The 16,032-nt window shown below is 40.1% G+C and overlaps 1 protein-coding gene across 1 annotated transcript in view; it reads right to left on the bottom strand.

Annotated features, from left to right (window-relative positions):
* Positions 1–16,032, bottom strand: part of FGD5 (FYVE, RhoGEF and PH domain containing 5) — a 176,027-nt gene that overhangs the window by 66,793 nt on the left and 93,202 nt on the right. Inside the window, 1 exon segment of the mRNA XM_074283826.1 lies at positions 12,225–12,354. Within this exon segment, the coding sequence (XP_074139927.1) occupies positions 12,225–12,354 (130 nt within the window).

The following is a 16,032-nucleotide window of genomic DNA, read 5'->3' as shown; positions in this document are numbered from 1 at the left end:
ATAATCCCTCCCAGATTTGTTGTGAGGATCAGATGAGATCATAATCATAAAGAGCTCAGCAAACCTTAATGTGATATCTAAATGGTAGCTATTTCAGTGGGGGTGGAGTTGGGGTTGATGACAATAATGTCTTTCTACCATTCTGGCTTTCTGTATGTATTTTATCTTATCAAAAATGATACTGCCTCTGTGTGGACCTCAGTTTCCTAATCAAATGAGGATAATGATACTTGACTCACTGAATCTGAAGACAAAGCAGATATTTAAAATGATGATCAGATCATAAAGCACCATGCCGATAAGAAAAATGACTTCACTTAGGCATTGCAGCAATATATTTCTATATTTATATATATATAAAATATGTAACATATTTATATGCAAAATTATAATATTGTATTTGTAATATATTTTATCATTATATATAATGTAATATGGTTTATAACAAAATATATACAATGTTGTATCATATATGATATGTAATATATTATGTATTATTATTATATAATAAGAATGACCTCATTTGGGCATTTCAGCAAGCCTGCAAGGATGGGAGGGAAGAAGTTATTATTTCTCCTTTGAGGGGAGACCCAAATAGGATTATTGATAATAGTCCTATGGTTTTGTATGGCTCTAATTATTTACTGTCTTTTCCTTCACCTTTCTGGAACTTCCCCATATTCCTCCCAGGTCTGCCCTTTGGGGTAAATACGACGAGGATAAATATTCTCCCATGTGACAGCCCTTGGTATGCTTGAAGTCAGCTCTCATGCCACCCCACCCATCTTCTCAAGATTGAGATCCTAAAAGGGTCAGCTTCATTAAATGGCACTCTAGCTGATTTTGTGGTTATTCAGTCATGTCTGATTCTGTGACCCCATTTTGGGGTTTTCTTGACAAAGATATTGGAGTGGTTTGCTATTTCCTCCTCCAATATATTTTACAGATTAGGAAAGGGAAGTAAAAAGGGTAAAGTGATTTGCCCAGGGTCACACAGGTAATAAATGTTTAAGATCAGATTTGAACTCATGAAGATGAATCTTCCTTATTTCAGATCTGACATTCTATCCACTGTAGTGCCACCTAGCAGCCCTTGAAAGAAGAGTCTAATCCTTACCTCTTACTTTAGAAATGAGAAAAATAGGGTCAAAGAAGGTAAGTGTTTGGCCACTAGTTACAAAGATTGTAACTGAATTAGGATCAAATATAGGCTATCTGATTCCAAAAGTGGAATGAAATATTTGGGGCTTTGGATGTGTTTCTAGAGGCATTCTGGAGTCACCACTTACTGGTGGAGAGCTGATTTATTAAATGTTCAGAATGAGTGTTTACACTGTAGAAATCAGAAAACCTAATAAATCAGAACTTGAGTTATTGTTTAGACTTAAGAAAGTGATGGAGAAAATATTAATGCAAATTAAACTTAAAAATGCAACTAGCATACTTTTTTTTTTTACCCAGATAATGGTTGTTAAACAATACCAGCATACCCATAGTTCCTTCTCACTTCAGGTCTTTTAGCAAAGCCTGGCATTCTAGAAAGCAATTTGGAACTATGCCCTTAAAGTTTCTGAAGTTTGCATTCCCTCCAACCTAGCAGTACTATCTCTAGGCCATACTCCAAAGAGACTAAAGGAAGAGGATAAAGGCCCAGATGTATAAAGATATTTATAGCAGCCCTTTTTGAAGAAGTAAAGACCTGGAAACAAAGGGAGCATCTATCAATTGGAGAATGACTAACCATATTGTGGGATATGATTATAATGGAATACTACTGGCCATGAGAAATGGGACCGTTTGCTTTACATATATATATATATGTATATATATATATACATATATATATATACATATATGTATATATGTATATATATCTCTCTATATTTATATATATTAATCCTAAAAGTTTTCTTTTTTTTTTTTTTAATGAGGGAAGAGAGATAGGATGATGAGAAAATCCTTGTTTTGTTCATGGAAAAACTTCAGTTGAATTTTTTAAAAAGTAGAACCTGGAAAGACTATTTGTCAATAATTTTGTTGAGGCATCTCTTGGTCAGGTATGGATGGTAAGATTAGATGTTCCAGAGATCCCTTCCAGTCCTTATATTCTCTGATTCTATTGCCCTCTTGAGGCCTTTAGCAGTCATTTCTGGGACTCAGCTTTCCCATCTGTAAAATGACAGGGTTTGACCATTGATCTCTATGCTTCCTTCTAGGTGTAAAGTATTATAGATTAATCCAATAAACAGTTGTTAAGTTCTTACTATATACCAGACTTCCTTAAAGTCCTCTTCTGCTGTTTTGTCCCAACATGAAGATTACCCTGGTTTCCTGAGAATTACCCCAGTTGAGTTCAAATTTTGGCAAAAATGGCCCCAGTAATGAACCCCGAGTCTATCTTCCAAGATCAGAAGACTGGCCACAATTATTACTAGTGGGAATATCCACTTGGACAAAATCACATATCCTTGAAATACGTGCAAGATACTGTCCAAGACTGAGGCAACAAAAAGTGAAAGTGATAGAACATCTAGAGGTCATAAGAAATATACATAAGTATACATTTCTTATGACCTCTAGAGTAAAATCATAAAATAAAATAATATAAATATATTATATATAAAATAAATACAATACAAGGTAATATAAGTTATATATATATATAATATAATATAATATAAGTAATATAATAATACAATATAAAGTAAAATAATCATAGACAGCATTTATATACAGTTTAGGGATTGCAAAACACTTTACATGTATTATCTAATTATTTTTTCTTCACAAATAACCTGGGAAATGAGTGTAAATTGTTAGCATTTTTTGTTTTTCTCCCCAGGTTATTTTTACCTTCCAAATCCAATTCTTCCTTTGCAACAACAACAACAACAACATTCGGTTCTGCACATATATATTGTACCTAGGATATACTATAACATATTTAATATGTATGGGAATGCCTGCCATCTAAGGGAGGGGGCGGAGGGAAGGAGGGGAAAAATTCGGAACAGAAGGGAGTACAAAGGATAATGTTGTAAAAAAAAAAATTACCTATGCATATGTACTGTAAAAAAAAATGTTATAATTATAAAATTAGTAAAAACAAAACAAAACAAAACAAAAACCAAAAACAAACAAACAAACAAAAACAAATAACCCTGGGAAGTAGGTTCCTATTATCCCCATTTTACAGCTGAGGAAACTGAGGCAGATAGAGGCTAAGTTAAGCTAACACCCAGCTAATACATGTCTGAGGCAGGATTCAAACTAAAATTTTACTGGTTTCAAGATCAGTGTTCAATCTATCACTGAAATCTGTGCTTGATTAGAAGATGATTCAGGGAGTCAGAGTAGTGTCCTGTGGGAAAAGGGGTGGATTTGAAGTCAGAGGAGGAAACTTGGGTCAAATGACTTGCCTAGAGTGACACAACTAGTGAGTATTTAAGCCTGGACTCCAGGCTGAGAACTCTGTCCACTGCCCACTCTGTGATCTTAAGAAAGTCCCTTCCTTTTTATTGGCCTCAGTTTCCACAGATGTAAACCAAGGGGATTTTCAAGGTCCCTTTCAACTCATATATAATATTATTATTACTATTATATCATAATATTCAAGATTTAAGACTCTTTAGGATTTGATTGGGTAGATAGAAGGGGGAAAGGAATCTCAGGCAATGAACATTCATCAGGAAGAAATAGGGAATAAGTATAGGGCACATATTATAGATTTGTAGCATCAGTACATTAGAAAAGGGCAGTGAATCTGGAGGCATAAATCCTGGGTTCAAATTGGACTGTGTGACACTCCACCTTTCTGGGTCTCAGTTCCTATGTCTGATAAAATGGGGGGCTCTTTGATTTTTAAGTTCTCTTGTAGTTTTAAGCCTTTGCTCCTATGACCAGGATGTGAGGGAAGGAATCAGGAATGATGTTGCCAATTTTAGGCTGTAAGGCCACGTCAAAAGGTAGCTAGAGTGTCAGCTGTCAGAATCCTGATGCCCACATCTTGCCCACCTCTTATGTCTGCAGGGCTACTAGAACACATCCTTTCCTTCTCAGTATTCAGGACAGGTTTGATGGTACAGACTCAGTAACTACTTGGTATTTCAGGGATGGAAGTCACAGAAGAAAGATCTAATTTTTCATCCTGATAGCAGCAGAAGGTGCCTCCTGGAAGGCAGGAGGTGGAGATCCTCACAACCTCCCACCCCCACCCCATGCTCCAGCCAGGTCTTCCTTTTCTAAACATCAGCTAAACTATTCATCACATCACCGGACCCAGAGCAGGATGGAAGCCAAGAGATCACCTAGTCATGAGATCAAACCCAACATTTTAGAGAGGTGGAAACTCAGCCTCAGAGAGAGAAAGGGAAATATGCCCAAAGATACTTGCTTGGGCTTAGTCCAAGTTTTACTTTGATATTTCAGCTTTATTCCTATCCTCGAATCCTAGGACATATGTAAGTTTTTGACTCTGATTTATTTACCCCAAGGCCGTGGGATGGATCAAGGGTGCATGGGTGGAAGGAAGTCATTTAGTTTTCAGGTCATTAACAAATTAACAGAGGCAAACATATCAAGGCCCTACCCCCACCCCTTGAGCTTCCCTTATAACAAAGTTCCAATTGGACCTCTTTACCTGAACATAAAGTAGGTATTTTAAACTCTACATGTCCAAAAAAGAACTCATTTGCATGTCTTGTAAATCTTCTCTTCCTTTTAATATCTCTATTTCTCTCCAGAAAAACCACTATAATTACCATTACCACTAATAATGATGATGATAATGATGATGATAGTATTTATATAGGACCTTAAGGGTTTGCAAAAGACTTCACATATACATCTCAGTTACCATTTCACAACCTCAATGTAATCTTCCACTCACCATCCTCCCTACCCTCATCTAATCACTTGCTGATTCTTCTTTGACATCTCTTGCTACTTCTATTTTAACATCTCTTGCTTCTGCTCCTTTCTCCCCAATCACATAGTCACAAAGCTCATATCTAACCAGATCACCCCGCCTATTCAAGAATCTTCAGTGGTGTCCTATTGCCTCTAGATTAAGACAATAAAAGTCTTTCACTGTCCATTGTCCTGTCTTCCAACAGTTCACTGCATATTACTCCCTTTCACATGTCATACATTTCATCTAAACTAGTCTACAAATTGCTAAGCTGGTTTCTCAAACCCATCAATCTCTCTCCCAGCTCCATGCTTTCCTTTTCTCAGCCTTTCCCTCCCCCAACTCTGCCTGGAATGCACTTCCTCCTTACCTCTGACTCTTAGCCTACTTGGCTTCCTTTCCAGCCTTAGCTCACATGCCCCCTCCCACAGGAAGTCTCTACTGGCCCTCCTAGTAATAAGTAGTCCACTTTCCCTGCCAAATGATCATGTATAAACTTGTTTATTTGTTTTGACCCACTAGTAGAATGCCAGCTCCTTGAAGAAAAGGATTATATTCTTTTTAGTATTTGTATCCCCAATGAATACAGTAGAGAGTGATAAAATATGGAATCATGGGGTCTGGGTTCAAATCCTTAGCTTTGCCATGTATTACTTATGTGGCCTGGGATCACTTAGAGATTCAATTATTTAATTTCTGGGAGGGTCTCAGCTCTTCATTTGTAAAAAGAAGCGTTTAGAGCAGATAAAAAGCAAGGTGTCTTTCAGCTCAAAATCAACTGTTCTTACTTCCTGCCTGATGTCCATCATGTCCACTGGAGTGGGAATGATTCTTAGAGATAATTTAACCCAACACCCTCATGTTATAGCTTAAAAAAAATGAAATTCAGAAAGGAAAAGCGACCTGTCTAGGGTTCATGTCTTCTGCCTTCAAGGCCAATGCTCTTTCCACTATAATTTATAATCCATTATAAAAGTGGATCTATTATTCACTTTGTTCACAGGTGCTATATTGTCTTTGTGCTTTACTTTGGAAGCTTAAAGGGCTGTACCATTCCATATCAATGTCCAGTGGCCTCAAAAGGCAGAGGCTAATTTTTCCCTTCCCTCGGTCAATAAAAGGAAACATAGAGACAAAGCCTAAAATTCTAGGTCTATTCTTTTCAGCAGACCAAGGCTGCCACAGGTTGAGATTTAAAGTGGGTTTTATTTTGGATCTCATTGTGACTAGGGAAAAAACCCAAACTGAAAGTTCTGATGAAATCTAGGGCTTCTTAAAAGAATAAGAGTATCCCCTTGTCTCTAGAAATTAACCTTCATTTTCTCTTCTTTGGATGTTTGGGGGTTAAAGATTCTGGCAGAGCAGAATGATTAATGGGACCTGGAAACCAATCCCACCCAGCAAAGAGATAAGACTAGGGCAGAATCTTTTAGCATTATGAACCCGTTTCAAGGGAGCCCCTGCCTGGATTGTGGGCTTTCATGGGAAGCTCTGTCCCCTAGACTTCTTACCTCTTCTCTGAACATGGCTAAGGTTCTGAGCTCTGGCACCCTGATTTAGCTTTCTGGGTGTCTTTCTAAACTCAGAAATCATAGGATTATAGACAAAAGAAAACCTTAGGCATCATCGAGTCTAAGCCCCTTTACTTAAAGATAGGAAACCAAGGCCCAGGGAAGTTGTGTTTTACCCAAGGTCACACTGGTGTTAAATTATAAAAGGCAGATTTGAATCCAGGTCTTCTGACTCCAAATTTAGTCCTCTTTCCATAGTGCTTCATGGCCTCTAGCATGGTACACTGAAAAGAACAATGGCTAAGGAGTCTAAATTCCTTTGGCCCCCATTCAAGGACCTCTCCAATTTGGCACCAACTTATCTCACGCCATTGTCTAACCGTCTGCTTCAGTCAGACTGTTTTTATCATCCTCTGGACTCGCCATGTACATTCTACCTCTCGGACCTTTGCTTATGTCATTTGTCTAGAATGCCCTGTGCTCCGATCTGCTAGAATCTCCTATTAAAATTGGAGGGGGCTTAAGGATCAGCTGGTCCAACCTTTTTGGTTCATGGAGGAGAAAACTGAGGCAAGGGAGGTTAAGTCCTTTGTCTGAGATCACACAGCAAGGATCCAAGCTGGGATTCAAATTTGGGGTTCCTTACTCCAAATCCAAAGCATTTTTCTCTCTACTTTTTGAAATCCTGCCCTTCTCTTAAGATCTAACCTCAGCCTCATTTCCTCATCAAAGCTTTCCCTAACCACCCCAGCTCATAGGTATTATTCCTTCATCTAACCTCTTAGAGAATTTCCTGTCTGTCCCCCTCATCTAGTTTTTACTTTATGCTGGAAGCTGGATGGGGCAATGGGATAGCATTCTGGGTCTCAAGTTGGGTAGACTTGAGTCTTAGCTTATTATCTGTGTGACCCTGGACAGGTCACTTAATTTCAGTTTATTCAATTGTAAAAATGGGCATAATGAAAGCATCCACCTCCCAGGGTTGTTGTGAGGATGAATAATATTTGTACAGTGCTAGGCAAATCTTACAATATTATCTAAATCCTAGCTAGGATGGTTGCTGACTTAGAGTGTTCCTATCTCAAAGTTATCAAACTGGAAGATATTTCAAGATGAGTTAGTCTTCTCCCTTTATTGGAGAGTAATTCAACAGAGATCTGGACATGTTGAGTGACTAGGCAAAGCCAGCAGAAATAATTTGGGAGCTTACCTGTCTAATTCCTTCCTCTCCATGCCTCCTAGCTATATACCTAGGTTGAAGATCCCCTGAACAGGTGCAAAGTTCTTTGAAAGCAAAGACCATATGCATATATTCTTTTTCCTTCCTTTCCACACCCTGATTCTTTCCCTTCCTCACCCCAAATCCTAGCACAGTGGCTTTCTCAGAAGAGACAAACAACATGGTTCCATGGAGAGAACATTGAAAAAGGACAGAGAATTGCATTTGAATCTTCCACTTACCATCTATAGAATCTGGAATGGGCCTGTGAGCTTCAGCTTTTCTCTTTGTAAAATGGGAAAAACCATCATCTCTATTCCCCCTCTGTCACCTCTGAGCACTATGAAGCTCAGAAGAAGTTGTGTGTGTGTGTGTGTGTGTGTGTGTGTGTGTGTGTGTGTGTGTGTGTGAAAAGCTCTTGGCCAACTATAACTAATTAAGGATGATACAAATGAAAGAGCACATTATTATGGGAAATACTCCATATACTATATTCAGAGATTATCTGATAGTTAGCCTATCTACTCTAATGGTCAGAAAGAGCTGGGATCCACAGCTACTAGAAGAGGAAGAAGGATAGAACTGTTGTAAATGCAGGGGACACTGACTGACTTATAACTCAGGCTGAAGCTTACTCCTGCCTAATCCAAGTAAAACTTATTCCTTCCTAAATATGCTACTACCACAACAATTCAAGTCAACAAACATGTATTAGGTGTTTACAACTGAGCTAAGCTCTGGATATACAAAGAAGGAAAAAGAAAAATAGAACCTGTCCTCAAGGAGCTTATAATCAAAGGAGGGAAGGCAATACATTAAAAAAAAAATGGAAAGGGGAATGTAAGGGAGGGAAGAAACCAGAAAATAAATACATGGTGTCTCTGCAACTAGACCCAAAGAGGTGACTGCTGAGCAAAGGAGGAGGGGTGCATGATCCCTAGAGCAGCTCTGGCCTCTAAGATCATGGCTCCAGCCAGGGTCTTGCTTCAAGGATGCTCCCCTAAGGGCTGATATTTTTCTGACTGCAGCTGCAACCTTAAAAAGCCCCCAGAAGACTGGAGAGCCAGACTCATTGTCAGTCTGGGGCAATGTGTCAGCCAGACTCTGAATGCTTCCATTTACAAGTAGCTCTATTTTTAATTCTTTTGATTTCAATCTCTCTCTCTCTCTACCTCCCCCTCTCTCTTTCTCTCCTCTCTTCTGTCTTTCTTTCTCTCTTCGCATCTTTCTTTGCCTCTTATTTTCTGTTTCCTTCAACTTAAATGTTGTGTATGTATGTATGCATACATGCATGCTTGTATGTATGTATTAATGTCTGTGTATGTTTTTCTGGACTCTCAGAACAGCCACAATGTCCCCTGATTCACTTTGTCCCTTGCTGCCTGTAAAGACTGGGATGCTTTTCTCTGCCTCAAGCCCTCCTAAAAGTAAGTGACTAATTTTCCTCTCAGAGGCAACTCAGCTAGGATCCCATGATTCCTCTCAGCTCAGTAGATGTTGCTGGAGATAAACTTTCTTGTCTCTACTTCCCAAATGGAAAGATTAAGACACAAGAAGTGCCTTTTGGGAAGAGAGATTCAGTGGGATCCTTGTTTCTGGAGGGAGGTAGCCACAGGGCCAGGTGGAACTATCCTCAATTATACAGAAAGTCGGGGTTCAGACACAAATGGAAGAAAGATCAAATGGACCAAAACAGTGGGGATCCCTGTATTCTAGAGTAAAAGGAATAAAACAGTCACTCTCTGACTGATTTATTATGCATCAAACACCCCAAAGTGAATGCAGCTAAGATACTTAGAGGTGGTTCTGAAGCAGTCTCTCGGACATCCAACACTCCATTCATCTGGGCTTGTCTCATTATCGCAGTCTCAAGGGCTAGAAACAGAGTTTGCAGTATCTCAGCTGCAGGTGGGAAAATCTAAGCGTGGACAACAGTAAGAGATAGTTGGGGACACCCCTTTCTGGAGGTTAAAGTCATAAGGAGCCTTAAGACATCTTTAATTTGTCAATTGTCTCTCTAGGGGAGAAGAGACAAGAGTGGCCAAATAGTAAGTGCCAATCAGAAGACCATGATAACTGCCTGTTGACCCATATCCTGGTAAATCTCGAGTTCAGTCAGTATTCTCCATCTCCCAGATATGAATCGTTAACTTTGGGTTACTTCTCAAGCTTCATTCTCAAATGAAGCTGCCAGAGCTCTGGAAAGAGTAGATCAGATCCTTCCAATAAACACTCCTTCAGGCAAAAACAAGGGAGTGAGCCAAACCTCAAGCAAGCCATCCCATTTATTTCTGGGTCCAGATTTTGTGCCTTGGGGCAGCTAGAGGAAGCTGTGGTGAGCTCATTTCCAAATGCATATACTAATTTAGGCAATCCCTGACTTCTTCTCAATCACCCCCCCCCCTCAAATGGCAGTGCCTCTAACTCCAGTAATGTGGAGAAGGCAGTTGAGGAGAGAAGGAAAAGGAAGAAGGGAAGGGAAAGGAAAAGAAAGGAAAGGGAGAGGATGAGAGGGGAAAAGATTGAAGAAATGAAAAAGAGAAAAAAATTAGGGAAGGGGAAGATGAGGGAGGAGGAATAAGCAAGAGGGAAGAGATAATAAGAAAGAAAAAAAGAAAAAGGAAAGATGAAGAGTTCAAAGAGGGAAAAACAGAAAAGAAAGGGGGAACTATATAAAGGAAGAGGAAGGAAAAAGGGAGGAGAATGAGGAAGAGGAAGAGGAGGAGCAGGAGAAGGAGGAGGAAAGGTGGGAGCAGTGAATGACAAGGGGAGAGGAGGCCGAGAAGGATGATGGAAAGGGAAGAGGTAGAATGTCGAAGAGATAAAGGAAGGGAGAATGTTTGAGAGGACTGGAGGAAGAAGAAAAGAGAGAATAAAGAAAAGGGAGAGAAGAAATGAGAATAGGAAATAGAAACCAGGGCTGAAAGACAAAAAGAATACATCATTCTCTAAATAATTCGTTTGTCCCTCTTCCAAATTCCTTCCTTGTGAAGGGAGAAAGAATCCTGTGGTGTCTAATTAGTTTCTCTTCTGGGTTAGGAGAAAGCAGAGACCTGAATGGAAAAGGAGCTAAGGACCAGCTCGGCAGTGCCCTCCTTCCATCTGCCCTCACAGATGAGGTCAGCCATACCCTCTCCATGGTCCTGGCTGGGGGTTATGACCCCAACCTTACTCAGCTGGGCTGGCAGGATTCTTAAGGGGCATGGGAAAACCTACTGGCGTTTCTCACCAGAGCTTTCAGGCAGCTTTTCATTATTTCTCTCCTCTCAAACTTCATATTTTCTCTCCTTTTCTTCTCTATGTCTGGGACCTGACTAGGAAGTAAGTGTATTGGACTGAGAGAGCCCAGAGGTACTGCCTTTAGTCCCAGAGTTGTATTGCTTACTTGTCATGAGACCATAGGTGGGTCATTGGGTCTCAGCTGCCTCCTCTGCCTATGAGACTAATACTATCTCCCTGGATTGCCCCACAGATTGCTAAGCTAAGAGAATGCAGCTGCAAGTATGGAAGTGCTTAAATAAGAGAGCTGTCACTTAGATGGGAAGACGGTCTTATTCACACATCCCCTCCCCCCCAATTCCCCTCTCCTCCCCTTCTCCATCTCAGCTTTGTTACAACCAGCCCAAAGTACTGCAACATTGATATCTACCTATGGTGACTTCCATTGCAATCAGCTTTATTGACATTTCAAATGCAGAAACACCAAAAATCCATGGGAGGAGTTGAGAGAGAAAAAGAGAGAGACAGAGACAGCCAGAGACAGACAGTGATAGATACAGAGACAGAGAGAGAGACACACACACACAGAGACACACACACAGACACACAGAGAGATAGAGACAGAGAGAAAGAGACAGCTGGGGCTGGGGGGGCTCCCTCCATCCAATAAACTTACTTTTAGTCAGGTTCCAGATATAGAGAAGAAAAGTGGAAAAATCTAGAGAGAATATGAAGTTTGGGAGGAGAGAAACAATGAAAAGGTGACATGGAAGCTCTGATGTGAACCCCAGTAGGTTTTCCCATGCCTCTTAAAAATGCTGCCAGCCCAGCTGAGTAGTGCTGAGGTCATAGTCCCCAGCCAGGACCATGAAAGACAGAGACACACACACACACACACACACACACACACACACACACACACACACACACACACAGACAGAGGCTTCTATCTTCCCTAAACCTTGTGACTAGGAATTGCTTTATTCACTCTTTGTATCTCTGACACAAGTTGTCTTGAATATATTAGGTGCTTAATGAATATTTTTTGACTGTAATAGAAAGAACACTGAATTTGGAGTTAGGAGATCCATTTTCAGCCCAGTTTCACCACATCTTAGCTAAATCTGAATCTCATTTCCTTAGTGGGACATGGCTTTAGAGTCCATCCCCGAGCCTGAAGCCCCACTAGCTAGCTGTGTGACTTTGGCATTGTACCATTCTAGAATAATTAGCTTCTCTGCAGAGGGACAAGAATGAGATGGATAATCTCCCAGTTATCCTCTGGTCTCTCCTGGGAACCAGCCCCTCTCCCTTACTTCAGAACCAGGATGAGCAGATCCTTCCCCAACTCAGAGGATCTTCTTACCTTGTGGGTGAGACCTGGCTCCCGCTGGCTGCTCTCTTCTTCTTCTGAGGATTTCTGCTCCTCATCGGATGTGACATCCTCTGTGGGCACCACTGAGATCGGGCAGACCTTGTATGGTTCCGTGTAGGCACTGCAACCAAAGGGAGATGGGCAAAGAGAGATTAGAATCACTGGGTGTCTGAAGTCCCAACAGGACAGTCTTGAACCTGCTGCTTGTTAAACTGGACCAAGACTATTGCTTTTGAACAATTCTAGAAATCCAGGCTCTTGGAAGCTGGAGGAGGCAATGGGAAGGGAGGGGAGGAAAGCAGGGTGTTCACCAAATCCTTTTCAACTGTAGGAAAATGAAATGGGCTGGCTTTGGACAGATGTAGGGCCAGGAAGGCTTCGAGGGAGGGTGGGTGCAGAGACACTTGTCACAAGCACACATAGTTTGCTACAGACTCGTGTCAAGGTCTTGACTATTTCCTTTAGAGAAAAGTAGAGTGGAGAAGTGGACAGAGCAAGGGATTTCAGGGCAGAAAATCTGGCCTCCAATTTCAGTTCTGCTGCTTGATCCCTGTGTGAGCTTAGCAATTACACATTAACTTTTCTAAACTTGAGTTTAGGTAAACTGAGAGTCTTGGACTAAAAGATCTGTAAAGCACTTTCTAGCTCACAATCATGTTTTCTCTCTTGGAGCTCTCAGCTCCTTTGGGTTGAACCATTATCTCTTTGTAGATGACTCCCAAATCAACAATCAACATCTCAAACATCTGTTAAATCTTATACCTGAATGTTCTATTGGCATCTCAAACTCAACATGTCTAAAAGTGAGCTAAGTATTTTCCCCTCTAGACCCATATTAGAGAATTTAAATTCTTTCCCTGCTCAGCCTAGTACTCCAGGCTGATCACAGACTACTTCCCCCCATCAACTCTGTGAGACAGCCAGTCACTCCACGAACATCTTTTAAACACTTAAGTATGTGCCAGGCTGCAGCTAGGTGGCTCAGTGGGTAGAGAAAGCTATTGTTCAGTGGTGACCTCATCTGGGGTTTTCTTGGTTAAGATACTCTAGTGGTTGCCATTTTTTTCTCCAGCTCATTTTACAGATGAGAGGTAACAGGCAAACAGGGTAAGATGCTTTGTCCAGGGTCACACAGTCAATAATAAGTATCTAAGGCTGCATTTGAATTCAGGTCTTCCTGACTCCAGGCCTGGCTCTATTCACTGTACCACCTTGCTGCCAAATGATGAGTCTAGGGTTTTACTATATAAAGCACTTTATAAACTTCAATGTATTTAAAACATTTTCATTTTCAACTATTACTGGACTGGGTTTTGGGAGACCTAGGATATAGCCTTGATTTTCACATATATTCATTTGGTCTATTACAAAAAATGCTGACAAAGTCAGAAGGCTTATGTTGACATCCCAATACTGACACTAGTTTTGAGAATGTAAGAAAATTACTTCATTCTTTGAACAAATATTTCTTCTTCAGTTTAATGGGTATGATACTAATATTTTAGAGGCAGAATAGATTTTTGTATAGAGAGCTGAATTCTGAGGGAGAGTGGGGTTCAAGTCGTTCCTCAGAAACATGCTGGTTGTAGCACCTAATCTTGCTAGACTTCAGTTTTTTCAACAGAAACAAGAAGGCATTGGACTAGATGACTTCAAGGTACCTCTAAATCTAGGAGTCTAAGATTCATGCCCCAGGCTGCTCTCCAAGATTATGAATTGCAGAATACTTGCCTATCTGAATCTGTTTTGGTTTCCTCACTGGGAGCTGCTTGGGCTGATGGAATTCCTGGCTTGGCACAGACACTAACAAATCAGGTCAGGTGGAGCACAAGGCTGGACACTGGTTACTTGGCCAACGGCCTAGGTAGTCAAACCACTCTCCTTTCTAGGGCAGGGTAAAAATCCTGTCTCAGTGAGGGCTTTCCCTCATACCAGTCCTAGGACCTTAGTGGAAATTTTTAAAAAATCCTCCAAAAATACCCCCTCATACTTTCTACTTTTTTCATCGTGGTGAAGAAAAGACTCTGTGAGCCTTAGGTTGCTATAAGAAATGTGCTCTTCTAAATCTAAAGTAACTGTGATTCCCCTCCTCCTCCTGGGTCTTGGTTTCTTCATTTGTAAAATAAGGACTTAGAACTAAAAGGTTGCTTACAGCTTTAACTTTTTAAGATGTGATCCCTTGTCATAATTTTGCTCAGGGTGGGCCCTCAAAACTTCCTGGGAAATTTATTTTCTCTTCCCAGGGGACTCCCAATTTTTATTTCCTATGCGATCTTCCCTTTCCCTTTAGAAGGGATAGACAGGTTCCTGGAAGGGGCTTGGAATAATGGGAAAGCAGGTAGAAAGGAAGCTTCCTGAAGAATAATTTTAAGTAAGAATGGACTGCATGTATTTCACTTCTTTTTAAAGTCTTCAAGTAATTTAGGGACATGTGTTTCTAAGAAGTGCTGGATGAGCTAGATTTGGGATCACGGGCATTCAGCTCAGAAATAAATCAGTTTAAGGATATGTATATCTCTTCAGGAGCTGTTCTCCTTCAGTCTAAATTATTTATGATGGGTAGGATCTCTTCTTATTCCCAAGGGATGATTGCACCTTACTAAGGACCAGCATGTTAAACAGGGAGTATGAATGTACAAGGACACTAGGGCTAAAGCAGAAAAGTACTAGATATCAGCAAGGAAACCTAGTTATCAATCTTGGCTCTTCCACTATCCTACTGGGGGGTTTCTAGGGTCAAAAATTTCATCAATTAGTGGCCAACCTTGTGGAACTGATTCTAATCAAGGTTGGTCCTTGAACAAGGACAGCTGGAGCTCTACCCAGAGCAGCTTTATAGAATTCTAGAATCCTAGAATTGATGAGGAAACCCTATCTCAGGAATTAAATTATTTGTTTAAGGTTCCACTGGTAGAAAGCAGCAGAGGTGAGATTTGAATACAGGTCTTTTAACTCCAGAGCCAATGCTCTTTCCACTGTATGTAGGTAATTAAATATATATCCAATTTTTTGGGATACAGATTGGGGACTATAGGCGCAGAATTTTGCCTGTAGTATTTCTCAGGCATTGGATCAGTTTAGCTTAGCTGGATTTTTCTTTTCTTTTCTTTCTTTCTTTCTTTTTTTTTTTTTTGTTATAAGAGAGGAATTGGAAGGGCCATGGTATATATCCAAAAACGACTATTATGTAAAAGCTGTAAGGATCTGTCTAGTGACTTCATTGTTATGTGGAATTCCCAGGTAAGGACCCTTCTTCTATTTCTGCAACTTTTCTCAGAGAGGTGTACTCAAACAGTCAGCAAAACACACACACACACACACACACACACACACACACACACACACACACAAGGATATATACATACACACACATTCTTGAGAAAGAATTTAATCTCTTTGGGACTCAATTTCTCCATCTATCAAATGTCATTAATAATTAATTAATTAGTTAATAATTCCTGCCTTGCTCAAACCGTAGGTTATTGTATAAAATAAATGAGAAAATAAATTTTAATTGTTAGGGATTTTTTTTTTACATTAGATCTAAATTTCCTTTTCAGCAAGTCTACTATTGTTTTCTTCCTTCATGAAGGTAGGGGGTGATCTTGAATTTATAAATGTCCTAGCAAATGCAATCAAGATGGAAGAACTTTGAGTACAAGCTTGAGAGCTATGTATGTGTCTACTATATAAGTACTAGCACTATAACACAGTACCTAACATATAGTAGATGATTAATAAATGTTAACTGAATTGAATTCTCTAAGTTCCAAGAAACTTTAGAAAAAGTTTTTGTCCC

This window comes from Sminthopsis crassicaudata, chromosome 1 (genome assembly GCF_048593235.1).
Source record: "Sminthopsis crassicaudata isolate SCR6 chromosome 1, ASM4859323v1, whole genome shotgun sequence".
Lineage (NCBI taxonomy): Eukaryota > Metazoa > Chordata > Mammalia > Dasyuromorphia > Dasyuridae > Sminthopsis > Sminthopsis crassicaudata.
Note: the sequence above shows the minus strand (reverse complement) of the source record. Positions and strands in the feature narration are given on the sequence as shown.